The following is a 27,521-nucleotide window of genomic DNA, read 5'->3' as shown; positions in this document are numbered from 1 at the left end:
ACACGGAACTTCCCAAGTGGTTTGTGATGAAGGGTGGCGTAGGGAGCGGTGGCCTCTTACCCTGTGAGGGACTTCTGACAGACTTCCAACTGCTCGTGTAAGTGGGGCAGGAGCTGCCCCATGGTCTCATCCCCGACACAGCAGCTGATCACGTTGGGGTTCTCGTGAGCTCGCTGCATGATCTTTATCCATGACTTGTCAATATTCTGGAAACGCTTGGCTTCCTAGAAGCAAATCCGTGGTTGGGTGAAGGTTAGTGTCTAAATCATTGAAAAAGATCAAGTCCTTCACGTGGAAAATCCCTCTCAGTTCTTCACACTCAGTCTGGTTCATCTCACTTAGACAAAAAAAAAAATCTTCATCTGAATTAATTCTGAAGAACGAGACCCCAAACCTATAAAGCTGCTTATTAAAATGCGGCTCTGTTGCAACGGGGCTCATCGCTTATTTGTTTCCTTGCATTTAATATCGTTTTTGAAGTGCCACATGATTAATTTGCAGAGCTATCAACTTAAAGTTCAGATCTAGTCTTTCGGCACCCCAGGTGTTTTGGGTTGAGCGAGCTGAAGAGGCACGGAGATAATTTGATCTCAAGTCCTTGGAATCATTGGAGCTCCGCATTACCTCAGGGAAAAGGGAACGGGGAAGGGGAGAGACACGGAAACCACAAAACAAAGCCTCATTTACATACTTGCAAATAAAAACTCTCTGTGTGCTGTGGGTGATATTAAGTTTTTCATTCGGTTGCAAAGAACGCCCCTGGAAATTGGCATAATTTTTTTCTCTTTTTAAAGTGCCGTTTGCTAATTAGAAATAGACTTTAGTATTAGGTTCTAAAAGAAATTGCATTGCAAAGAGAAATGAGCCATTTTCGTGCTTTTTAAGCTTTGATTTACAACCTGCATAGATCCTGCCTACAGACGGACAAATTTAGGATGTGCAGGCTTAACTGTATAAGAGGAAAGTTGCCTACTCTAAAAGTAAAACTGTTTGTATTTCTTCATTGGAGACATGGTCACACAAAGCCCAAAGCTGGCGTCGAACTCACCACATATCCAAGGATGACCCTGGATTTCTCCTGCTCCTGACTTCATCTGGGATTTGAATCCAGAGCTTCATGAGTGTTAGACAGACACTATCCTAACAAGCCACAGCCTCAGCCTGTTTAAAAATCTCCAAATAGAGCTGCTGTTTCAATACATAGTTCTACTGTTTCAAATGTTTTGATACATAGTTCTAAAATTGTTTCCTCCTCGCCCCCTCCCACTGTATATTCCTGACCTGCTGGTAGTGGGTTTACTAATATTTCAACTGCACTTAACTAAACATGGGTTAAGTTTAGTACTATTCTCAGAGGACTGGTTCAAGAGATGAAGACTGTTCTACAAGTTAGTGCGGCTCCATTCAAATGGATGTTAATCCTACCCAATCGCAAGACATCACCATGTGAAACTAAAGGCTCTCTTCTTTCACCTAGTGTAAATCAGAGATCAGTATCCTGTGTTTCTGTGTTCCAATAAAACTTTATTTAAAAAATATTTTTAAATTGATTTATGTGAAGGGGAGGGGCGTGGCCCAGGAGTGCCTACGGAAGCTACAAGAGGATGTGGGATGCCCTGGAGCTGGAGAAGCAAGTAGTTGTAAGCCACTTAATGTGTGGGATAGGAATTGAACTCAGATTTCTTCTACAAGAGCAGTGTGACTCTTAAGGGCTGAGCCATCTGTCAAAACTTAAATTTATTTTGGTTTTAAACAAGTGTCTAGGCTGTCGTTTACTAACTCCTGACATAATTTATATAGACTTGATGACATGGACCAGAAAAAGAGCTCGGCAGGTAAAGACCCCTGACACAAGCAGGATGATGTGAGCTCAGATCTCCAGGAACCACGTGGGAGACAAGAGGATTGACTCGCAAGGGTCATCTCTACATGTGTAGGATGGCATTTGTGCATGTACACACATCCATATGTGCACACATGCATGCAAAATAAATACCATGTAAAAAAATTAAGATGTAACCATGTATCTTTGGGAAGGTTTTCACAATGACATAGATGGCACCAAATATTCTTTTAACACTCATAGGGATCGGACCAGGTCCAGGATTTGATAAACGATAGGCGCGTCCTGTCCCATGAAACCTTACCTCCAACCTTCTTTTTCCTTTTCATTCTGGGAAGAGTCTCACAAAGTAGCCCAGCAAGGCCTTAAACTTAAGATTCCCCTGCCTCAGACTCCTGATTAGCTGAGATTACAGGCCTGCACCACCAGGCTCCCCTCACCAAAATAATTTTATAATAAATGCAAAAGCTCTTCTTACCTGCGGCAGCTGTTTGGCAATGTCGCCACCCACAAAGACAGCTTCAAGATAGACCCACAGGTTCTGGACTATCAGCCACTCTTCAATGATATCCGAGGAAGTGGACAATTTAAAGACCCAATTCTGGATATTTTTTTTAAACGGGGTATTGTATCTAAAAGTGAAGAATAGAAAACATATTTCTGACTGTGGCCAGTGCTCGGGTGCGATTTGCTGACACATTTGCAAATCTCCAGGAGGAGGGGTATCTCCCAGAATGAGAGACTTCTCAAATAACCAAGTACTGTCCCCAGCAGGGCCCTATGCACGCTGGGAACTGATTTCCAAAAGAACTCTCCTTCCAGAGACCAGTGAGAAGGCTGAGTTTTGTGGTGCCATAAGTATATTCTACCAGGTTATGTCCACATAAGTATAAGATTCAAGGACTCAAATCTAACACACTCCTCTAGCTTCCCCAGGGTGCCTGCATACATACAATGTACACACAAATACACACAGGTACACATTTATTAAAACAACAGGGGGCTAGAGAGATGGCTCAGCGGGTAAGAGCACTGACTGCTCTTCCGAAAGTCCTGAGTTCAAATCCCAGCAACCACATGGTGGCTTATAACCACCCGTAATGAGATCTGACGCCTTCTTCTGGTGTGTCTGAAGTCAGCTACAGTGTACTTACATATAATAATAAATAAATCTTTGGGCCAGAACAAACAGCGACTGAACAAGTGGAGTTGACCCAAGGGGGCGGGGCTGACAGGAGCGAGCAGAGGTCCTAAAAATTCAATTCCCAACAACCACATGAAGGCTTACAACCATCTGTACAGCTACAATGTACTGGGTCAGGTCATACATAAAATGAAATAAATAAATCTTTAAAACAACAACAACAATAAACCCTACTGCAATTAGCTAGGAGGATGGAAGCTACCAATACTCAAAACCAAAGACCTGGATCTCTTGGCTGCTGTGTCTCTGATTTTAAGAGATTTTCATGCAGTTGGCAAATCTGCAATGATCTGTGGGTACCACCAGCCTTCAAAGTCCAGGAAGCAATGACTACGCTTCAGTCACCTTTGCCAGGAGTACTCAGATTCAAATTGTGGATCTTTACCTCAGTAATCCTACCCACAATTCCCTGACCCAAGATCTTTACAGGGTGGGGCCAGAGGTCCTGCTGTGTGCTGTGTGCTGTGTGCTAGAGAGGGATTCCCAGCTTAGAGAGTGAGAATGCCCATGTTCCCTGGACATCCGCCTCTGTCGATGTCAGAGCTATTAGGTGTTTCTTTTTTTTTTTTTTTTTTTTTTTTTTTTTTTTTTTTGTTTCTTTTTTTTTTTTTTTTTTTTTTTTGGTTTTTTTGAGACAGGGTTTCTCTGTGTAGCCCTGGCTGTCCTGGAACTCACTTTGTAGACCAGGCTGGCCTCGAACTCAGAAATCCGCCTGCCTTTGCCTCCCGAATGCTGGGTTTAAAGGCATGTGCCACCACATAAGGCTATAAGGTGTTTCTTAGGCATGTGAGGGAAAGAAGATGGCTCAGCAGTTAAAAGTGCTGGCTGAGTTCAGTTCCCAGCATCCATGTCAGATGGTTCCCAACCACCTGTAACTCCAGTTCTAGGGGATCCAATGCCCCCTTCAGGAGTCCACTATGGGCACCTGTATACATGTGGTATACACACAGACTGATGGACACATACATGTAATTAAAAAAAAAAAAAAACCCTGAGATCAGCTGTGAGGGCTGGGGTTACAAATGTAACCCCAAATGCTCTCACTGGGTGGCTCCTCTCTTTGTAGGGAGCATAGTGCTGGTTGACTGCCCAGCCTCGGGCTAACATGTACAAGAGCCTCCATCCTGGGAACATACAGGAGATGTTACCTCTGAAGAGTGATGGAGTGGTCGCATTCTCAGGAAGAATAGACACTGGGTACAGGTATGCACAGAACAGAACAGAATCTGATTAAATGTCCCAGCTACAAAACTAGGCTGTACCTAGTCATTTGTGATGCTATAAACACCAAATTTAAATCTTACCCGTGGATGATAAAATTACCTGTTGCTTAGCAAGGAGCCTAGGACCATCAAGCTATCCTCCATTAAGGTGATAATCTCTCCAGACTCTGTTCCTTTGAGCAGGAGCTCGCCTTTGCCCTTAAACGCTGCAAAGCTCAGGTTTTGGTTGGTCCAGTTCTCAATCACCTGTGTCAACTTGGCTTCGATGTCCTTCTCCTTAATGGCAGATATGCAGATATCCTTTCAGGAAAGAGAAGAGAACGGGTCATGGAATCTCAATCGCACATTCTGTGTGCTATAAAAATCACAGCACCATGAGCATGGAAGGGACCAGAAGTCACCTTGCTGGGCGCTTTGCCTTAGAGCTGAGAAAGCCAAGGTGCCCCACGCGGCAGGTTCACATCAGAACCAATTAACAATGTAGAAAAGGCAGACAGGTGGGATGGCTGGGCAGAGAACGGTGCCTGTCACCCAGCCGACGATGTGGGCCCAGTCCCCTGGAGCCTGTGTATTAAGGAGAGAACCAACCCCTGGAAACTGTACTACAGCCTCTGCACACACATGTGTAAACAATAAATAACTATTTAAAATATGGGAAAGGAAAACTGCAATACTATTTTAAATTTTTAACTCAAAATAGCCTTTGTAAGAAGCAAAATAAAAGCGATTTAAAGATCTCTGTAAGGTATCCAGGGAGGGAAATATACAGCACAGGCTCTCTCTTGTGTTGAAGCTAAAACAAAGTAAATGCTAACACAGACGGAAGAAGAGTGAGCCGCAGAGGAAGGAAGGGGAGGAGCAAACACCAGAATCCGAGGGACGAGAGAAAGGAGCCCTGGAATCACACTGCAGAGCAAGGTGACCATTCTTCACAGTGGCATTGATTGTGCATTTAATGAAGAACCAGAAAAGGCAGTGGGGGTGTGAAGGCCACACACACAAGGAAATGAAAGACAGATACACAGAAATATGAACTGCCCTGATCTGACCATGACACATTCTATGCATGTATTGAATCCTCACTCTGAGTTCCACAAATATGTACAACTATGTGTAGGATAAAATCTAAAAATAAAATAAATGTCAGAGCTGGACAGAGAGCTCAGTGGTTCTGGTCACCCACACCATGCAGCTCAGAACCTCCCTGTAACTCCAGCTCCAGGGCATCTGTCGCCCCCTTCTGGCCTCTGATGGCACTGCACCCTCATGCACATACCACCACACAGCCACTCACACATAAATACATGATGTCTACTCGTGGCAATGTTCCTTAGTGGCTTGCTGATCCCTCCCTCCCTCGAACACTCACTTCGATATCATCCTTGTTCTTAAGGAGTGGCGCTTCCATGATATTTCTCAGACAGAATGTATCGGATTCCACGTCGAACGGGGTGCCGGTGAGCTCTGAGATGCGGTCCCAATGCCTCTGCTTCATCGCTTTATTGGTCATCATCTCCAGCAGCGGACACGACTCACTGAAGTCATCGATTCTTTTTTTGAGGTCCAGAAACGCCTGCCAATCTTTGAGTCCCTTGGGGAGTTTTCGACATCTTTCAGGAAGAGAGAAAAAGAAAAAAAAAAAAGATTCTCACCTGTGAAGTTGTTCTTTTAGTTTTTAAGAAAGTCCCCCACACACCTTGCCCTTTGAAGAAGGTGTTATAAACAGACAGCAATATTGTGTATGACTGTTTTGCTTGCGTGTATGTGTACTATTTATACGCCTGGTACCCAAAGAGACCAGAAGAAGGTATTGGATCCCATGAAAATGAGAGATAGTTGTGAGCTACCATGCAAATGCTAGGAACAGAACCCAGGTCCTTTGGAAGAACAGCCAGTGCTTTAAATCACTGCACCATCTCTCCAGCCCCTGATATGCACCCCGCCCCTTTTCTTTAAAGATTAAATTTTAATTGCGGAGGAAGGGTATATGTGGGTATGCTGAGTAGGTGCACCATGTGCATGCAGTACCCAGAGAGGCCAGAAGAGAGTGCCCTGGAGTCGGAGTTGCAAGTGGTTCTTAGCCACCTGATGTGGTTGCCAACTGGGGTCCTCTGAGAGAGCAAGAAGCACTCTTAACCACTGAGTCATCTCTCTAGCTCTAGCTTGTGAACGGTCTTACGGGAGCCTTGCAGGACAAACACTAAGCAAGCGAGCTCATGTAAAGGAGGCTTACCTGTTCTGTAATGGAGGCTCACCTGTTCTGGAATTCCTGCAGCTCTGCATTGATCTTTTCGATGTCTACATCTCCCCAGAGGATCTCATAGTAGCCACTGATGCTGCCCATGACAGTGTCGTACAAGCCATACAGCTTCTGAAGCAAGTTGAGCTCTTTTCTGGGGAACAAAAGGATGACGTGAGTAATGTCACTCAGACATGAGATGCATACAGCAGTAGTGGTTCCCGACACAAAGTCTTTGTTAAGCTCCATCAATAAGGTTGAGTCCATCCTAAATCATAGAATCACCTGGCATGGACCAACAGCTCGATTACTTTCTAAGGGACACACCCGGACTCTCTTCTACATCCAAGACGCATACTGCATTGTTAGTTACCCTGACTTTTGTTTGTTTGTTTGTTTTTGTTTTGTATCTTGGAGGCAAGGTCTCACTGTGTAGCCCTGGCTGACCTGGAACTCACTAAGTAAACCAGGCTGGCCTTGAACTCAGATCATCCCCCTGCCTCTGCCTCCAGAGAGCTGGGATTAAAAGTGTAGCCCATCACACCCAGCTCTAGTTATCCTACATTTCAATTTTTTAAATAATTTTTCTTTTCCATGATCCTAAGAATAATTTCGATTTTTTTACTCAGAAGTCGTGCCAAGTCATGTTAAAGGCATATAAAATAAGAAGGGAACATGCACACACACACACATGCACTCAGAGGCTGTGGCACACACACACACACACACACACACACACACACACACACACACAAATGATTAAAAATAAATGTAATTGGGTGGGGTTTTGTTTTGTTTTGTTTTTCGAGACAGGATTTCTCTGTGTAGCCCTGGCTGTCCTGGAACTTAGTCTGTAGACCAAGGCTGGCCTCAAACTCAGAAATCCGCCTGCCTCTGCCTCCCGAGTGCTGGGATTAAAGGTGTGTGCCACCACTGACAGGCTAATAAATGTAATTGTTAAATAAAATATCACTAAATAAATGGTCCATGAGTCAGGTGGCTACATGCCCTGCTATCCTAGAGATTAGCACGTTGAATGTCACGCCAAGTGTGTAAGAATTCCTCAACAATCATGTAAGAGGGGAGATGTTCTAGAACCCTATCTCAGATAGCCTAATTTAATAAGCCATAGATAAGAATCAGATACCTGCAAGTCTTACGTGACTGGCGAAGAGGCTACATTTGGAGATTAGTGTTTTAGAAGGAGAGTAAAACTATCTACCCCAAACAACTGGCCGAATCACTCATCTCTCTGCCAATGAAAGTCAACAGCCAAGACTCTAAAAGCGCTATTGTAATGCCCTTCCCCAGGTGCTGGGGACCAAACCCAGGGCATCACACACAGTAGGCAAGCACCCTACCACTCAGCCATACCGCTAGCCTCAATATTGCTTTTCAGAAAAGATATAGTTAAGATCCTATTGGCTGTGTCCTGTTTAAATCCCAGATATGTTGCTTAGAATTAAGCAAGTTATTTAACCATCAATTTCAATACAATCTATGCCTACCCAATGAGGCAGAGCACCCTTGATGTAAATGGAGTCAGGAGGGAAGTTTAAAGCATAGGGGTTGAAATTTCAATACCATCTAAAATTAATGAAAAGGAGAAGCAGGATGTGAGCTAAACTTCATGTGAGTCTAGAATTACTGCAATGGACTTTCTCCAGCAACCGTCTTGTGTGTGTGTATGTGTCTGTCTGTCTGCACTCGCACACGCATGCGTGTGTGTGTGTGTGTGTGTGTGTGTGTGTGTGTGTGTGTTAGTTAGTTTTCTGCTGCTATGATAAAATACTCTTACTAAAGAACTTCCAGAAGTTAGGGTTTATTATGGCTCCAGTTTGTGGCTATGGTCCTTTACAGAGGACGCTGAAGCAGCTGGTCACACAGATGGATCCAGGAAGCAGGGGTTTAGTTTAGCTCGAAGTCTGAGGTTACTGTCCTTTAGAGGGCACTTCGAGGCCACTGGTCACATGTCATCCACTTGAGAAGCACCAAGTGGCAAATGCTGGCACTCAGTTTGCTTCCTCATTTTGATACAGTTTAGGATTCCAGCCTAGGGTATGACGCCACCCACAGTGAGAGGTTTTTAACCACTTCGGTTAACCTTACAATTACCCATGGGCATGGCCTGGGGTCCATCTTCCCATGTGATTCTAGATCTCAGGTTGATAGATAAAATGAAGCACCACGGAGATTAAGCCCCTAAGAAGTCAGACACAGTAGGTATAGGGGGAATATTTAAGGGCACCTGAAGCCATGTTCTTTCCCATACGTGGGTGGTATTTACTGATGATCGGCCTGAAATACTTGGAGGTTTTCAGAACTTACCTGGTTTTGTGTAAAACCTCGTAGTCAGTCACAGGTAATCCAAAAAGTTGCTCCCCAGATGAATATGTGACAAATTTCCTCCATAAATCGTCGAAATTGGCCTATAACAAAGATTTTTTTAACGTTTTACTGACATAGAATTAATTCCGGTCCCATTAAAGTATGATTTATTATAATTGAGAGAAAGGGTAACACACACGAAAGGAAGGATTTGTGGGGGAAATTTATTCTTATTCCAAGCCACCCGAGGAAAGCAGAACACTTAGGGAAGTTAACTTTCAAGTACTTTACACGCATCCATTTAATATTGAATTAATTATTTAATGAACTAAGTCATCTCCAGAAATGCTATATTTCAAATCCCCATCTGCAACATTTGAAAGTAATAAAATGGCATTTTAGAAACCTCTAATTTTGGCTTTTTCACTACTTTAGCAATCTCTCTCCCTCCCAGGGGACTTCAAAGTGAGAGATGTGTTAGCCTAAGAGAGCCAACTTGTTTATGCATGGTATAGAGTCTAGAAATTGTAACGCCAAAGCTAACATGCACCTTTTCCTTTGTTAAGATTAATTTTATTTTTAACTCTGTGTGTGCACAGTATCTGTGTGCATACACATTTGTATGCAGTGCCCATGGAGGCCAGAAGGGGGCATCAGCTCCCCTAGAGTTGGAGTTACAGGTGGTTGTGAGCCACCATGTGGATCCTGGGATCCCAACTCAGACGCTCTGCAAGAAAATTAAAAGCTCTTAACTGCTGGGTTGTCTTTCTCTCAGACACCCTCCTTTTTAAAAAATGTTTAAAAGTTGAATAGTATATACTTGATTGCTAAAATGTGACCCTTGTTCAAAGCACGGATACAACAGCGGTGATCCCTCTGTTACAATGTAACACGCCATGAGAGTCCCTTTTCCATGGTTACACTCTCTAGGGAGTGAACATCTCCCTACATGGCCCTGCTTAGCTCTCACCGTTGAGCCTATACACAAACTGTAAATCCTCCTTTTTCTGCCTGACTCCAAAATGCACCTGAGATGCCTCTTCTTCCAGGGAGCCTTTCCTGCTTGCCCCAGTAGTTCCTATCTGGGCCAGGAGACCCATACCCCTACCTCCAAACTCCAAGTCTCCTTAACTAGATCATAGTGCTTGCTGCATGGCTTCAGGACCATGTCCTTTGGCTTACTGTTGTCTCTGTTTTAGCAGCTTAGAGTTAGCAACCACTTCCTAATTGAATTTCTATTGACAAAGACACACAGCAAAGACACCCAGATTTGTATTATAATCTTGTAAACAATATTATTTAATCCATCTGCCCCTCCCTCCCTCCCTCCCCTCCCTCCCTCCTTCCTTTCCCCCTCTCCCTTCCGCTGTGCACAGAATCTCAGTTTTGTTGGAGAATGATACCTTGATAGTTGTGAACTTAATACTTTGTCCACCCTTAGCATCTCTTTTGGTAGATAAAGTGAAGAAAACTGATAGGACAGTATATTGTTGTCAGTATGAGACTTTGAATATTGCATAGCGATTTCCCTACCTACCTTATACTCTCTTTTATCCATATTGCTTTAACCCCCCCCCCTTGGTCCATAGTGTATAATATTCCCTGGGTCAGACCAACTATTTGTCTTTCTCCATTTGGATAACTTATTTGTAAATTCAAATTTACATTTCAGAATGGCATGACATTCAACGTGCTAATCTCTAGGATAGCAGGGCATGTAGCCACCTGACTCACGGACCATTTATTTAGTGATATTTTATTTAACAATTACATTTATTAGGCTGGGCAGTGATGGCACACACCTTTAATTCCAGCACTTGGGAGGCAGAAGCAGGCAGATTTCTCGCATATGTGTGCGAGTGCAGACAGACACACACATACACACACACAAGACGGTTGCTGGAGAAAGTCCATTGCAGTAATTCTAGGCTCTAGATTAAAAATGGTAGGTAGGCTGATATTTTTTCAGGTTTATTTATTTTTATTGTATATGTATAAGCATTTGTCTATATGTGTGTATATGCACTGTGTGTGTACAATGCCCGAAGAAACCAGAAGCAGGCACTGGACTCCCTGGAACTGGAGTTACGGATGATTTTGAGTCACCATGTGGGTGCTAGGGACCAAACCCAGGTTCTCCTGCAGGACAGCAGGTGCTCTTAACCACTGAGCACCATCTGTCCAGCTCTTACCCCACTTTAATTACTGAGAATGCAAGAAGGACAGGAAATACAAAGATATTCTAGAGCCACTGCTCTAGAGCTTTTAAGATGGGGTTTCTGGGGAGACAGAAACAGGGAACAGAATTCCTTAGGGCTCATGGTGGCCCAATTTATTGAGCATGCCATGAATTTACAAATAAGTCATCCAAATGGAGAAAGACAAATAGTTGGTCTGACCCAGGGAATATTATACACTATGGACCAAGGGGGGGTTAAAGCAATATGGATAAAAGAGAGTATAAGGTAGGTAGGGAAATCGCTATGCAATATTCAAAGTCTCATACTGACAACAATATACTGTCCTATCAGTTTTCTTCACTTTATCTACCAAAAGAGATGCTAAGGGTGGACAAAGTATTAAGTTCACAACTATCAAGGTATCATTCTCCAACAAAACTGAGATTCTGTGCACAGCGGAAGGGAGAGGGGGAAAGGAAGGAGGGAGGGAGGGAGGGAGGGGCAGATGGATTAAATAATATTGTTTACAAGATTATAATACAAATCTGGGTGCAGTAACCTGAACTAGTAACCCCAATACTAGGGAGGTGGAGACAGAACCTTGGGGCTTAATGGCTCCCAACTAGTCTACTTGGTGAGTTCCAGGCCACTGAAAGACTCTATCGAGAGAGAGAGAGAGAGAGACAGAGAGAGAGAGACAGAGACAGAGAGACAGAGACAGAGAGACAGAGACAGAGAGACAGAGAGAATGAGTCAGTGACACCAAGGTTGTCCTCTCCCCTCCAAATGAATGTGCACATGTTTCCACACACACAAGTACATCCACACACATATGCACACACATGTGGGCATATACATATGAGCACACTCATATGCCCACACATATGGGCACACAACTGTATTCACTCACAAGATTAGAATGCAACTAATATTTTCATCTACTTTAAACATTAAGTTTTTCTACTATAAGTTTTAAAGAAAAAACAAATTTTTCCTCTAAAATCATGTTTTAAAATACTGGATTGTCAATGTGACAGGAGAAATTATTTTTACCTGGAATATCTGCAGCCTGTTGCTGGCTTCTTGGGGTGGAATATTCGGCACCATGGGTCCTTCCTGCAAGAAATATCTCCATTCTTACTATTAATCAATATACGTGTCAATTAATGGTTCTATCTAGAATTCCCTTTATTTTTTAAGAAGATTTAAATTGATTTTGAGGTGCATGTGTGTGTGTGTCTGTCTGTCTGTCTGTGTCTGTCTGTGTTTGCGGAGGTGGGGTGGGGAGGGACGGATATACACACACAAGTGCAGGTACCCTCAAGAGACCAGAAGAGAGTATCAGATTCCATATAGCTGGAATCACAAGCACCGCGAGCTGGCCACCACGGGTGCTTATATCCAAACTCCGTTCCTCACGATTAAGCAGCAAGCGCTCATAACTGCTGAGCCGTCTCCCAGTCCCTCTGTCTGAAATCTGGTTAGGAATTCTAACTCCTAGACAGGATGAAACACCTCTGTTCCTTCCGTAACCTTCTAGACCAATGCTTATTTCAACAGGCAAATCTGCTTTCTTCTCTGTCTCAAAGGAACGCCACATGCATTGTAAAATGGAGTGTGTGGCGTTTAAATTACCGTCTCATAGGCTTCTGTAAAGTTTATAACGTCCTCACGGAAGACCTCCACCGACTCAAGCAGGCTGCTTTTAAATTTGGGCTGCACTTGCACAAGTTCATCTTGTACGGAAACCTGGGATCAGAAAGAATATTCAGCAGAAGGGGCTGAGTGATGTATTAAAAATTAAAAGTACCAGCCTCCTCCGGCAAGTCCGTCACGCCACAGACAGGCGAAGATAAAGCTGTCTCTGCTCACTTGTTATATTATACACAGGGGACCCAGATGCACTTACAGGACCCTCAAGTCCTTCTCTGCTTTGTTACTGAGGAGGACTATTGCACGGCAGAAAAAAATTAACTCAAGATGCATCAGAGGCCTAAATGTAAAGACTATACTTATCAAACTAGTCTAAGAAAACATAGGTATGGATCTGTATAACGGGATTTTGGTCAAGGATTTCCTGGGTACGGTATGAAAATACAGCTATCAAAAGGAAAAGCTGGATTGGTTATGTTAGCATTTGGCCTAAGCTCTGCCTCACAGTTACCTGGCAATAGCCAAGTATGCTCCACTCCAGTTACCTGGCCACAGCCTGACTCACTATAAAAGGGGCTGCTTGCCCCCCCCCACCCCACCCCCGCCCTCTTTCTCCTCTCTTGCTCTTTCTCTGCTCACCTTCAACCCTCTCTCCCCATCCCCTTCCCCACCTCTCTCCATGTTCATGGTTGGCCTCTACTCCTCTACTTCTGTACTCTTTCTCTCTCTCTCTCTCTCTGCCTTTTTCTGCCTCTACTACCCTGTCAACTCCCCTCCCCATGCCCTGAATAAACTATTCTATACTATACTGTCATGTGGCTGGTCCCTCAGGGGAAAGGGATGCCTCAGCATGGGCCTGCAGAGGCAGCCTTCTCCCCACACCTCACCACACCTCCATAGAACATATCCCCTCTCTCTCTATCTTTTTATAAACACAACAGGTTAAGCTTCCATGAAAATACAAAACACTGGTGTACTTCAGAAGGTGGTGCTGAGAACGTAAGAAGGTTGGTGCTAACATTATAGAAAACTTAGTGGTAGAACTCCTCTGAGTGTGGATGAAGGGGCCTGAGTCTGACCGTTCCCAGCATCGCCAAGACAATCAAACCATCGATAAAATAAAAAGACTATACCCAGAATGAGAGAGAAAACACTGGCAAATCACAGATGAGAGGAGGAACCCAAAATATATTAAGAACTCATAAAAGTCAACAATAAGAAGGGGAAGCTCATTTAAAAAAAAATAAGCCCAAGTTTTCCATACCCATTCCTCTGGTAATGTAAAAATGGCCAATAGAATGGTCACATGATCAGGTGCTTGATATCGTTAGCAACTGAAAGAAAGACAAGTGCCTGGGGCGCTACGGATGAACCTTGAAAATGAACACTAAGTTAAAGATTCCTCATGTGGGCCCATGCACCCCACGACTCCATCTAACATCAAATATTCAGAAAAGATAAATCCACAGATGTGGAAAGCGCTTCAGGGCTGGGAGTGGGGGGGGGGCAGAGAAAAAGGAGCTGCTGCTGACAGGCAAGGGGTTTCTTTAGGGAATAATGAGTATGTTCTATTAGGAGGCCATGATGATTTTTAGACCATTTTGCCGATATATTAAAAACAAAATTGCTGAGTTGCCTGGTTCAGAATGGCCACTCTTCCGGTACGCAGGGGTGCATGTCACGAGACTTATTATAGATGACAGATTTTCAAAACTCGAAATGCCTTTTCCTGTAAGCCATGACTTAATAGAAAGATAGGATTAGGTAGCGTGCTTACAGCTTTGCTCTGTAATTTGTTGAATGAGTATCTCAGGGTGTCGACGCCTTCGGACTCTTCCTTGGTCACCTCGACCTCAAATCGGTTCAAAATGCCGTAGGCTTCCTGCAGAGGGGCAGCAGAGTTCAGAAATACCTCAGGGAAAGCAGCCACCAGCGGCTGAAGATATCCCCACTACCTCATCCAGGAAGACGGGGAATTCTACTAGCGTGGCTTCTAGAGCTAACGCTGTGGATGTGCCTCTAGCTGATCAGGGGCTTCCACAGCCAGCGCAGACCCAGGACCACAGGCTATGAAACCCACGCTTCCCTGCCAGCCCTGGTGGAGATGTAGGCAGATCCCAATGAGAGACTCCAGCTTAGAAAACATCCTTAGAGCTAGTTTCTGCCTCTCTCCTCCGTGATCTTGGGTCAGTGCCTATGCGATCGTGTCTCATACGTTAAAGTGGGGGTCAGCTATGTAAGGAGCAAACGGAAATGATGTGTATGAACACTCAGCTGGATTTACCAAAAGAATGTTTGCTGAAGAAGTAAGTATATGATCATTTATTAAATAGCAAGGGATGGGTGGTCAGCATCCCAAGTTCCCACATATTGAGATCTTAAAAGTAGTAAAATGTGAAGACCATTAGCTACCAGTGGGCTCAGAAAGCATACAGTGGTAGCGAGCATCAGGTACTCTGGTAGTTTAGGTGAGAAATGTCCCCCATAGGCTAAGGAATTTGAAAACGCTTGGTCCCCAGTTGGTGACACTGTTTAGGGACGTTGAGAACATCTAGTCTTGCTGGAGGAAGTATGTCACTTGGGGAGGTATTTGAGGACTTAAAGCTTCTCCCTCCTCCCTGTTTGTTCTCTCTGCCTCATGCTAGAAGATGCAAGCTCCCGGCTGCCCGCTCCTGCCATGGTGCTGTAAGGTCCCCAGCCATGACTGGCTCTTATCCCTCTGGAACAGAGAGTCTAAATAAACTCTTCCTTTCATAGTTGCTTTTGGTCATGGGGGAATTTTTGGTTTGGTTTTGGTTTTTTTTGAGACAAGGTTTCTCTGTGTAACAGAGCCCCTGGCTGTCCTAGACTCCCTTTGTAGGCCAGGATATGAATTTACAGAGCTCTGCCTGCCTCTGCCTTCCAAGGGCTGAGCTTAAAAGCCTGTGCTACCACTCTGGGCTTGATCAGTGTTTAGTTACAGCAGCAGAGAGTAACTAGTGGAGGTCAGAATGTAACTAATAGAGGTCAGAATGTAACTAATAGAGGTACCAGGAGGAGGCAGAGCCAGTACCAACTCCCCAGACGCTACAAACTACATGGGAGGATGCTGTCTGAAGAGAACAAACCAAGTAGAAAACCACTTAAGAGTGGTTCTCATCATCACTAAGAGTCAAAACAACTATATATTCCAAACACTATCAATCATAAAATGCTTGTAGTGGAATCTTGATATTCCCCAGTGATCTCTCGGAAGCCACTGAGAATTTACACTGTGGTAATTTACCACTGCTGTAATGAAAGAAAGAACACAGCACTTTCCCCTAACATCCTCTTTTATTCATCTAAGCTCCGCCAGGTTAACTATTGCATCCACACAGGTTCTCCTGCCCACAGCATGTGTATGCTTATAAGTAAGTCTTACAACTGGTCTCTAGAAGCTAAAGATATTTGTAGAATTTACCTAACAAAGTAGGATTAATATGGGAGGGTGTGATCAATACCTCCCCCAAAAGATATTGTCATCTGCATCAAACACTGAACATGGCCTATTAAAGTCCTTAGAATGCCCTCAAAGACATCAGCATCAAAAAAGACTATTCTAAGCTGGGCCTTTAATACCAGCACTCAGGAAGCAGAGGCAGGCAGGTCTCTGAGATCAAACCCAGCCTGGTCTATAAAGTGAGTTCTAGGACAGCCAGGGATATACAGAGAACCCAACCTACTTAAAACCCAACCCCACCCCACGCCCAAAAACTATTCCATCCACTAGATGAAGAAATGTATTACAGAATCACTTTTTTAAAAGTTTGCCTCTATTTTTAAAAGGCATTTCAGGAAAGCAAAATCCAAAATCATTACTCACTTCAATTGGCCCCAAAGTCATGTCCATTTGAATTTCATTATCTCGGATACAAGACAAAGCTTCCATAGCGAATCTAACATCGTCCAAGTCTCGGATGGGTCTGGACAACTTTTTCAAGTATTCATTGATAAACGTTATCATGTCTGACATTTTCTTCTTATATTCTTCGTTTAAGTATCGACAGAGCAGCATCTTCCACGCTTTGGCCTCGATTGATAAGGCTAACTTCATTGGCTCTGGAGAGGACGGGAAAGCCAAAAGCAGAACTCTGAAATAGTTTGCTGTTGTGTGCTGCAGATCCCAGCATCTCAGCCACCCGCCCGCATTCAGTATTCACTGACCACAGGTGGCCAATGGTCGACTGAAGCATGACTAGCCCGTTAGATATGTGACAGAGTTACGAGACTGCAAAGAATGCTCCCGCTTCCATGATGTAAATCTGCTGTGGGAGACATTTGGTTTTTTCCAAGACAGAGTCTCTCTACGTAGCCATGGCTGCCCTGGAACTCACTCTGTAGACCAGGCTGGCCTCGAACTCAGAGATCCACGTGCCACTGCCTTCAGTGTGGCAGGGTTAAAGGCGTGCGCCACCACCACCAGCTGCGGGGAGAGTTTCTAAGTGATGAGTCCTGCTGCATAAACCTTGCCCCGCTTGGGACACCCTATCATCAGACCCTTCTTAGTCCGTGTAGTTCCCTCTTAGGGAAGCCCCTTTCTGTGGAATGAAACTCGTTGTTTCTCCCAGCAAACCACGGTCCTGGCTTGCCTGTTCTTCTGCTCCCTCCCTGTCCTGTCCACTTGAGAATGTTTATATGACAGGACTCTACCCTGACTGGCCATCTCAGCTCAATACAGACTTACATGCACCAATGTGAAGAGTCTTTTCTTGAAAAGTTGGGATGAGAGTTGGGAGTCACTGGGAAGCAGAAAACCCAGAGGGAAGAAGGAAGGAGCAGAGAGAAAGGGTATCCTCAGCCTCCTACACGGTCCCCTGGACCCCTGGTCCACTCTAAAGGTCCAGTGGCATCGTGGGTTTTGCGGTATCCGTGTTTCACCTTAGCTTTTAAAGATTTCCTTTACTTTTAAATTATGTGTTCAGTATGCGGAGACATGTACACATGAGAGAAATACACACAAAAGCCAGAAGGGAGCATTAGACTGGGCGGATCCAGAGTTATGGACAGCTGTGAGTTATCTGACATGGGATCTTGGGAACCGAACGTGAGTCCTCTGCCAGTAACCCTCTCGCCAACCCCTAGCTTTGTATTTTAATGTAGCATGTGGTGGCTGGTCTCTCTAATCCCCACACTCAGAAGACAGAGGCAGGAGGATCAGGAGTTCAAGGTCATCTCCAGCTGTAGAGTCACTTGGAGCTAGCCTGGACTAAAAGAGACTCTGTCTTAGAAAAACAAAAAATATATAAAAAAAAAAAAAAAAGGAAGGGAAAAGTATATAGATGGCCTAGAATGACTTGGCATTTGCAATATAATACCAAAGCTACTTGCTGAGTCGAATATCATGTCACAGGTCCCATTCTCATGTCCCTTCCATTCAAAGTAAAATATCTCTACCTTTTAACACACACACACACATATATATATATATATATATATATATATATATATATATATATATATATATAACTTTATGTAACTCTTAGATTCTAGACCAGACCTCAAGAATAGTCTTTCCTCATCCTTACTGTAGCCCTTCCCCTCTAGCAATCACCACTGATACATTGTGAGTACCTAGCTACCAGGTTTCTATGTGCCCAGGTTTGAAGTCAGTTTGCATCCAAATGGGTATGGATAACCATGTATCCACTTCCCCATCACATCCCCAGACTCCTCTCTAGGAATCAGAAAGCCTGGCTGCAACCTGTGCTGTCAAACCTCCCCTATCCTTAGAGAGAGCTATGAGAAGGGACCTGAATTGTGCCATGGCTCCTGATTCCTCCTTAGAGGTCCCTCCATGTGGTTGTCTCTCCTTGGCATTAACAATGCTTCTAAGAACCCCTTCCCCCGCCCCAATCCAGCTCAGTGGCCCCCTTGAGGCCGCATCAGAGACCTGTCGGCAACATTGTTACAGTTACCTGTGTGCAGTTCCAGGGCTCCTACAACAATAATGGGCTTCAGTTCCTCGATCTCTTGCTCAAAGGTGGCATAGTGGAGGATTTCTGATCGGATCTCAGTCAGGGAAGGGTTGTTGGCCAAAAACTCCTGTCAGGTAATACAGCAGTTAATACTTCCTTCACTCCTTAGGAGTCTAATGTTCTCACATGGAGCACATAAGTTATAAACAGCACTTGCTCTGTAGCAGGATTCTCATACAGGGACATGGGGCCCTAAAGCTCTCTGCTAGGAAGCAGCGTTTATTTATGCTGGCACTGGCTCAGTGGATTCACATTCAAAGCTCAAGCCCTGAGCACAGCAGGGAGTAACCATATATGCCTTTCCTTAGTTTCTCTTTATATTTTAGCCCTTGGCTCCCTGTGGTGGTTTGAATTTGCTTGGCCCATTGGGAGTGGTACTGTTAGGAGGCGTGGCCTCATCAGAGGAAGTGTGTTACTGTTGGGGTGGGCTTTGGAGGTCTCTTCCTACGCCCAGGCTCTACCCATTGTGCAAGAGAGCTTCCTCCCAGCTGCCTGAGGATGCCATCTTCTCCTGGTTGCCCTCAGAACAAGATGTGGAACTCTCAGCTACTTCAGCGCCATGCCTGCCTGGATGCTGCCATATTTCCCTACCTTGATGATAATGGACTGAGCCTCTGAACCTGTAAGCCAGCTCCAATTAAATGTTGTCCTTATAAGAGTTGCCTTGGTCATAGTGTCTCTTCACAGCAATGGAAACTCTTAGACACTCCCTTACACGGTAGCATATATTCTGATGGGGAGGTCTAAGTTCCAGGGTAATCCAAAGCCACGCATGCGTACACAGATCCTGATTATGTCACGACACGCACTCCCTGTTTGGGGAGGGTCCTAACTACAGCTCATACACTTTTACACTTCTCGGTGCTATGAGACACTGGCTTAGAATAGAACATGGTATCCTGATAGGGCCTAGGGCTGAAGTCTGCATGAAGGACTTCCACAGGACACTGGGACTGGTCAGTCTGGGCTCAGAAGCCTTCTGGTGTCTTCGTTGTGCACTACTCAGCTGGGCCAGTTTGCAAAAGGTTATCGCAGCTGGGCTTGCTAACCGCTGGCCTTCCCTCATGCAAGGAGAGGGCAGGAAGAAGGATACCCACAAATATCCAGCCCCTCTCTCCAGCCAGCCAACTGAATACAAATCTATCCTGATGACCCTATGGCCTTTAGCATCTCTGGGAGGGGACAGAGCACAGTGGCCAGAGAGAAAGAGCTAAAGGAAGGAGACTTCATCTACACAGCCCATTGGAAAGGTATCATCTCCGAGGGGCATAGCCCTCACCATACAGCTCTTAGGGTCACCCAGGCTCTGAATGTAGCCCTCACCATACAGCTCTTAGGGTCACCCAGGCTCTGAAAGTAACTAAACTCCCTGGTTCCCCAGGGAAAACTTTGGTGGAAATGAACTTTGGTCTGTCAGTGAGACTTTAAGAGGAAGTAGGTACATTGTTGTCTAGACCAGCCAGAGCCTCATTAGCATTTGCCTCAGGGTATCAGTGTCCTTGGCATTTGTGGGGTCTTGTGTTATCCTCAAAAGCCCATCCCACCCCACCCCATCTCCACACACACACCTCAAGGGTCAGAAACGAATGGAGCAAAAATAAATAACAAATGCACAAATAAATAAAATGCACACTCAGTGGAAAGACACCTTGACTTTCACGTCGCGGTCTTCGGTCCAGAGAGTCTTGTACTTCTGAAAGTCCTGCAGGGCCTCAGTGGCCGCCTTCCGGAGAGAATTCACAGAGGAGGACAAGAGGAGGACCAGTTTGGAGATATCCTTGTGCTCTGCCACGCCAGGATAGAAGTTCTTCAGCTTCCTGGCCGGGATGGTTTCTTCAAAAGACCCTGAAAGCAGATGTTTCCATTGTCGAGAGTGTCTCTAACTTTGGAGTGCTCGCTTTCCACCGTGTAGTTCCCAAGAAAAGAGATCAAGCTATTAAACTTGATGGCAAGCACTTTCACCCACTAAGCCATCTCATTAGCCCCAAATACATTATATATACATATTTTTATAAATGTATATTTAAATATTTATATTTCTATTAATTTATTTCTTTAGTGTGCCTATGTATGTGCATGTATGCGTGCCATATTGTGGGCGGGTCAGCAGTCAGCTGTAGGAGTATGTTCTCTCCCTCTACCAGGTGGACCCTGGAGATTTAACTTGGATGGCCAGGTCAGTGAGTAAGCACCTTTTCTTGCTGGATCATCTCACTTACACCGTCCAGCCCGCCCCTACCCCACATCGCCCAACCCTGGCTTTCTTTTTGAAAACAGGATCTCACATATAACCCAGGTTGGCCTTAAACTTGCTACGTAGCCAACAAGGTCCTTAACTTCTGATCTTCCTACTGATACTCCCCTCTTGAGTGTAGGGATGACAGGCATGCACCCCCACCCTACGGTTGTCACCATTGACCTTCACTTGGCCAGTGCAACACTTTAAATATATATACACATATACATACTTGTGTGTGTGTGTGTGTGTGTGTGTGTGTGTGTGTGTGTGTGTGTATCAATTAAAAAAGCATGAGGCTAGGGCTGGAAAGATGACTCAGTGGTTAAGAGCACCGACTGCTCTTCCAGAGGTCCTGAGTTCAATTCCTAGCAACCACATGATGGCTCACAACCATCTGTAATGGGATCCGATGCCCTCTTCTGGTGTATCTGAAGACAGCTACAGTATACTCATATACATGAAATAAATAAACCTTAAAAAAAAAAAAAAAAAGCATGAGGCTTCACATGAAATTACAGACTCCCAGTTTCTCCTTTGAGACAGGATAAATGCGTGATTAGGGGGCCCATGTTCCTGCACCAGAACAATAGCCCAGCAGACTGGAACCTGTGATGTCTACCCAGTTGCCAGCAATCCCATGTGCTCTATTGCCGAATTAGATTTAAGCAAAATAAAATGCAAAGTGCTGGCTGAGTTTGATTGGCTGGCTGACTGATGCTGTGGTGTGCTTTGGTAGGTCAGTGTTCTGTATTACTGAGAACTTCACTATATAAGATTACATCTGAGGCTGGAGAGACAGCTCAACTGTTTAGAGCGAGCTGGGTCCATTCCCAGAACCCACTCATGATGGCTCAGAACCATTTGAAACGCCGTTTCTAGGGAACTATGTACTCTGTTCCGATCAGGAACATATGGAGTACACATATATACATGCAGGTAAAACACACGTACACATAAAATCAACCTGAAAACCCCACATTAAGTCCATATTTGCTTTTTCATTCTCATTTTGAGACATCTGTTAGCCACTTGCCGCTGTTACCCATCATGCATCTGTGAAAGGCACAAAGGCTTATGGGACCACAAGGAACGCTGAGAGGAGGATCAGCGCTGAGATATTTGTCTTCACCCTTCGCCTTTCAGAGTTACTGCACAACAATAATAAAACGACAAACCTGCTTCTCCTAGGACCAAACACTAGGAAGAAGTACTTGTGTGTCCTGCTACAGATGAAAGAGGGAGCAGTTGTGGTTTTGACAATGGAAAAATTAATAAGCAAACACAAGCCAGGTGACCTGGTGCATGTCGATAATCCTAGCACGTGGGAGGGGACAGCAAGATGACTAGAAGTTCAAGGTTATCTTTGGCCCCATAGAATGTTTGAAGCAAGCCTTGCTACATGAGACCTCTTGCCTTAAAAATATAGATATACTTTTATATGTATACATAATTTATATATAATTTATACTATATAATTGTGAATATATATATACTTAAATACTTTGATATATAAGTGCATATCCTATATACTATATATACTTATATATAGTACATGTACTATATATAAGCATATAATTATAAAAGTACTTTTATGCTTATAAAAGTATATATCACATACTATATTGTATATATTTATGTATGCTATACATAAGTAGATAACTATATAGTATGTGATATATAATATTATATAATTATGTAATATATATTATATGTATGCTATCTTATACTATATATACTATATTATATAGATATAATGTATACTAAACATATTATATACTATATACTATGCTTATTAACTTATATATATTATATACATATATATACACAGTATATATATACTTATGTATACTAGAGCTACTAATATATACAAGTATATATAAAGGTATACAGTATATACACTTATATATATTATATGTACTTATATATATGTATAATATATAAATATTAAAGGAGAGAGAGAGAGGAAATGGGGGTGCTAGAGAGATGCCTCAATGACTAATAGCAACTGCTCACTTGAAGAAGGCCCAGGTTCTATTACCAACATCCGTGATCAGGAGGCAAACCCCTTTGACTCCAGCTCCAGGGTCTCACTGATGCCCTCTTCAGGCCTCTGGGAGCACCTGCACTCACATGCACATGCACATACATTTTGCTTTAACTTTTTCTCTTCTCTCACTGTGTCAGAAATCTTAATGAAGGTGTTTCTGTTTTCTTACTCTCTTCCTTTTTCAGTGGTTTCCCCGAGGCTGGGGGTTGGTCGGAGCCACGAGAATTGTTCTGGAAAGACTTTATCTGCCTGACCTGCTGCTGTCCCCAGTGGGCCACTCCTCTGCTGACCTCCAGGGTCAACTGGATCATGCGATTGATGGCTTGCTGAATGTCATCCAGGCTGGGAACCATCACCTGTGGAAATCAGCAGCATGTATATAATTCTCCTCAACTCAACCTCATTCTACAAATCTAACTCCCCATGGTCAGTCAAGAGCCAGTGGCGGACTATTGTGAGGTGACGGTTGTGCCAGGAGATGCTGCAGATATCCTGCATCCTGCAGAATGCCCAGTTCTCCCCACTGCTGCTGGCCAAACAGTCAAGGGATCCACACTGTGATTCCTTTTGTTTCTTTGAAATGCATTGAAGTATCTGCAGAGCTTTCCTCTAGGAGGTCAGACTGATCAATGTGGTCTTGGGAGGGTCCCAGGCTGTTCCTGGGGGCCCCATGACTACCCCGGGTGGCCTAGAGTTCCAGGCAGCAGTGAACAGCTGGGGCTACCCCTGGGAAGCTCAGGAACTTCACGATGCTGAGGGCAGACTCCTTTCGTTCCATGCTACAATATTCATCGGAGTGCCTCATGATGCTGGGTTTGGGATGAGGGTTGAGGTCCCTATGATGATTTTATTTTAATGTCTAAAGAAAAATCAAGGTGATTTCTATTTGCTACTAGATGGCAGACTAAATCTTTACTCCTACACCAGCTTAGAAGACACCATGAGGCATTGGGGGGTGGGGGAGGAGAGTGTGCATGTCCAAGTGCGTGTGTGAGTTCATGTGTGTGTTGCTGGGGATCAAACCCAGTTCCTCTTTATACACTAAGCAAATGTTCTACTCCTGAGCTATAACTCAGCTCAAAAGTTTTAATGATAGATATAAGTGGTGACATTTTTATTTTTATTCAAGACTAGGGCAAGGGTGGAGAGATGGCTCAGTGGTTAAGAGCACTGACTGCTCTTCCAAAGATCCTGAGTTCAAATCCCAGCAGCCACACGGTGGCTCACAACCATTCGTAATGAGATCTGATGCCGTCTTTTGGGGTGTCCGAAGACAGCTACAGTGTATTTACATATAATAAATAAATAAATCTTTAAAAAAAAAACTAGGGTAAGTAAAAAGAAAAGTATGAGCTCAGAAATTAAGAAAATGTACCTCTTGCTAAGCCCTAAATTTGGTTCCCAGCACCCATGCTAGGTGGCTCACAACCACCTGTTAAGTCAGGGGGCTCTAGTGCTCTCTGCTGGCCCCCATGAGTACTGCACCCATGCCATGTGTGTGTATATATATATATATATATATATACACACACACACACACACACACACACAGAGAAATAATAAACTTTTAAAATAAAATAAAAACACATAGAAGCAAGGTCTTACTGTAAATTAAAGTACAATTCTCACATAGAGGGTTTTTTTTTTTTAATTTTTATATAGTCACTCATTTTTGCAACACTGGGGACCTAAAGCCTCACAATCTAAACACTCACCTAAATGCTGCTGTGTTTCAAAAATACATTACCAGACTACTGCTGCAAATAAGACTCACCACATTAGGGATTGCAAGGTGCACTTCGGTTTTTATGAAGGAAACGATGTCCTCCGACCGTCTCCGCCCTTGGCTAGAATGAACAGACAGTTTAACTGGTGAGTGTTAGCTCAACTTCAGTTTCTCACACTGTGCATTTCCGTCCTAAAAGCAAAGACGATCTTTAACCCTGGAAAAGCAAATGCCCCCAAACCAAAGCTCGGGGAGCATCAAAGGGAGGAAGCAGAAAGAATGTAAGAGCTGGAGGATGGGGCTGGAGAGATGGCTCAGCAGGTAAGAGCACGGACTGCTCTTCCAGAGGTCCTGAGTTCAATTCCCAGCAAACATATGGTGGGCTCACAACCATCTATAATGAGATCAGATGCCCTCTTCTGCTGTGTCTGAAGACAGTGAAAGTGTACCCACATATATGAAATAAATATGACCAGAATGAGTGGAGGCCAGAGCAAGCTGGAGCAAGTGGGGCTGGATGGAGCAAGCGGGGCTGGGGGAAAAAAGCTGAAGGGTGTGGGGAGGTACTAGGAAGTACTGTCTTATGGACATGACATGACTATTGCATTCATCAGTTTGCTGCACCCAATGGCTACCTGTGCAAGACCTGAATAAGCTCAAGGCAAGAGCAGTCAACACTAAGCGCCAGGCACAGACGAGACTCACAGGTGACCAAGAAAAAGAAGCCAGAAGGGGGTGCATTGGGAGTGCCTGGGGAGAGTGGGAAGAAGGGGTTGGAGGATAGATACAATCGTGAACATTGTTTACATGTGTAAAGCTGCCCTAGAGATCAATAAAAGTCATGGTATTGCTAAGAGACATTTTTAAAATGACAAATTACACCAAAAGAATGCTATTCATCATAGATCCATGAGTAGCACAGGACCGAAAGGCATCACTTTGATATTCTCGGAGGTAAAATATTAATCATGCATACATTTCCTAGTACTTGAATGCCGGCTTCCCCCTCAGTAATAACTAACCATACAAAGTCAGTGAATGGCATTCTTTTAAGAGACAAAGATTTAGACTAAGTCCCCGGTAGGCAGACAGATAGGGAGAAGGGCCGTGGCTATATAATAAAAGTGGTCAATTCCCAACATAGCTGAAATCTTCCTCACCCTCTCTACTTGAGACAAAAACCCTAGCAGTTTAAAACAAAGGCCTTGTAGACTTCCAGTCTCTCACCAGAAGGCGCCCTGCTGATGGACTGGCCCAATAAATAAGTTCAAGGCTGGACCAGGACATGTCACACAACAGTTCTGGACCAATCGATTATCCTATCGTTCTTCAAACTGACCAAGTCTAAATTAGGGAAGGAAAACTCTACAGAGGCTTTAAAAGCCCAGCCCTTGAGCCGAGACTGGATTTGCTGGCTTTCTGAGTGGCCCTCTGCTTTGCAGAGGGACTTTTTCTCTGTGTACTGCCTGTGCATGTGTGCCTTCACCCTCATAACTCTTTCTTCAACTGCTGATGGTGTCTGCTGCTGGCTGCAGTCTTTGAGACTTCTCTGCTGTTACCTGCTGTACTTGAGATTTTTCCATCCTTTCAATTCTTTAATTAACAAAGAAACGAAATCTAATTAAGAGCACCTAGGTTAGTGGTTCTCAACCTTCCTAATTCTATGACTCTTTAAGACAGTTGTTCATGTTGTGGTGACGCCGCCTCCCCCCCCCCCAAGCATAAAGTTATTTCGTTGCTACTTCATAGCTGTAATTTTGTTACTGTTATGAATGGTAATATAATATAAATCTAATATGTATGATGTCTGATATGCTACTCCCAATAGGGTCCAAATCACAGGTTGAAAACCACTGCTCTATAGACTATCACTTTGCAACAATAGAGGCCATCACCAACAAACACCATACTTTATGTTACTTATCTATTATTTGTTTATTTTTATATGACTGAGATTAAAATGAGGCCTTTGTGTATGCTAGAAAGTATTCTGCTACTGAGCTATATCCCCAGTCTTCATTTTCTTTTTTACATTGGGATGTGGTCTCACTAACTTGCCCAGGGCTGCCCTTGAACTGACTGTAGCCCAGGCTGACCTTGAACCTGTGATCCTCCTGCCTTAAGTGCCTGGAAATTCAGGCTTGTGCCACCAGACCCAGGTTCATATACTTTTTAATAGACACTTCTACACGATTAGACAAGGAAGAAATAAATTGTTATGATCCATTTTCTGTATGAGGTATGGTGAAAGTCCTTCCAGTCACAGGGAAGCAGGAGATGCTAGGATTCTCCCCAGCTGGCAGCTGGAGTGGCTTGTCTCTGAACTCTAAGAGCTGCCGTGAAGCCTGCAATCAGAAAGGGGCAGTCCTAGGCCAAAAATTGTTCATAGGCTACAGCTCTGTAGCCAAAGCAATAGGATGGTGAATTTGGCACAGGGACAAGTCCTGGTCTGTGGAGAGAGAAGATGGGATATTTTACAACCAGGAGGCTTTACAAACCATTGTCGTGCCCTGAAGAGGATAGGAACTCTGCAAGAAGACCAATAGAGTCAGCTAATCTGGACCCCTGGGGCTCTCAGAAACTGAACCACAAACCAAAGAACATATATAGGCTGGAATTAGGCCTCCCTGCACATTTATAGCAGATGTACAGCTTGGTCTTCATGTGGGTCCCGAACAACTAGAGTGAGGGTCTATCCTAAAAGCTATGGCCTATCTGTGGAATATGATGTTCTAGCTGGGCTGCCTTGTCTGGCCTCAGTGGGAGAATAAGTGCCTAGCCTCACAGAGACTTGAAAAGTCAAGGTGTGTGTGTGTGTGTGTGTGTGTGTGTGTGTGTGTGTG

At 44.1% G+C, this 27,521-nt stretch overlaps 1 protein-coding gene across 1 annotated transcript in view; it reads right to left on the bottom strand.

Moving 5' to 3' along the window:
- Positions 1-27,521, bottom strand: part of Dnah8 (dynein axonemal heavy chain 8) — a 248,314-nt gene that overhangs the window by 150,647 nt on the left and 70,146 nt on the right. The window contains exons 25-38 of the mRNA XM_021186523.1: positions 24,727-24,799; positions 23,122-23,308; positions 20,315-20,511; positions 18,607-18,733; positions 16,515-16,750; positions 14,448-14,552; positions 12,653-12,766; positions 12,071-12,133; positions 8,838-8,938; positions 6,526-6,663; positions 5,640-5,880; positions 4,371-4,570; positions 2,322-2,475; positions 61-224 (exon numbers count right to left, since the gene is read on the bottom strand). Of these exons, the coding sequence (XP_021042182.1) occupies positions 61-224; positions 2,322-2,475; positions 4,371-4,570; positions 5,640-5,880; positions 6,526-6,663; positions 8,838-8,938; positions 12,071-12,133; positions 12,653-12,766; positions 14,448-14,552; positions 16,515-16,750; positions 18,607-18,733; positions 20,315-20,511; positions 23,122-23,308; positions 24,727-24,799 (2,100 nt within the window). The remainder of the gene's footprint in view (positions 1-60; positions 225-2,321; positions 2,476-4,370; positions 4,571-5,639; positions 5,881-6,525; positions 6,664-8,837; positions 8,939-12,070; positions 12,134-12,652; positions 12,767-14,447; positions 14,553-16,514; positions 16,751-18,606; positions 18,734-20,314; positions 20,512-23,121; positions 23,309-24,726; positions 24,800-27,521) is intronic.

The sequence above is a fragment of the Mus caroli genome, chromosome 17 (genome assembly GCF_900094665.2).
Source record: "Mus caroli chromosome 17, CAROLI_EIJ_v1.1, whole genome shotgun sequence".
NCBI lineage: Eukaryota > Metazoa > Chordata > Mammalia > Rodentia > Muridae > Mus > Mus caroli.
Note: the sequence above shows the minus strand (reverse complement) of the source record. Positions and strands in the feature narration are given on the sequence as shown.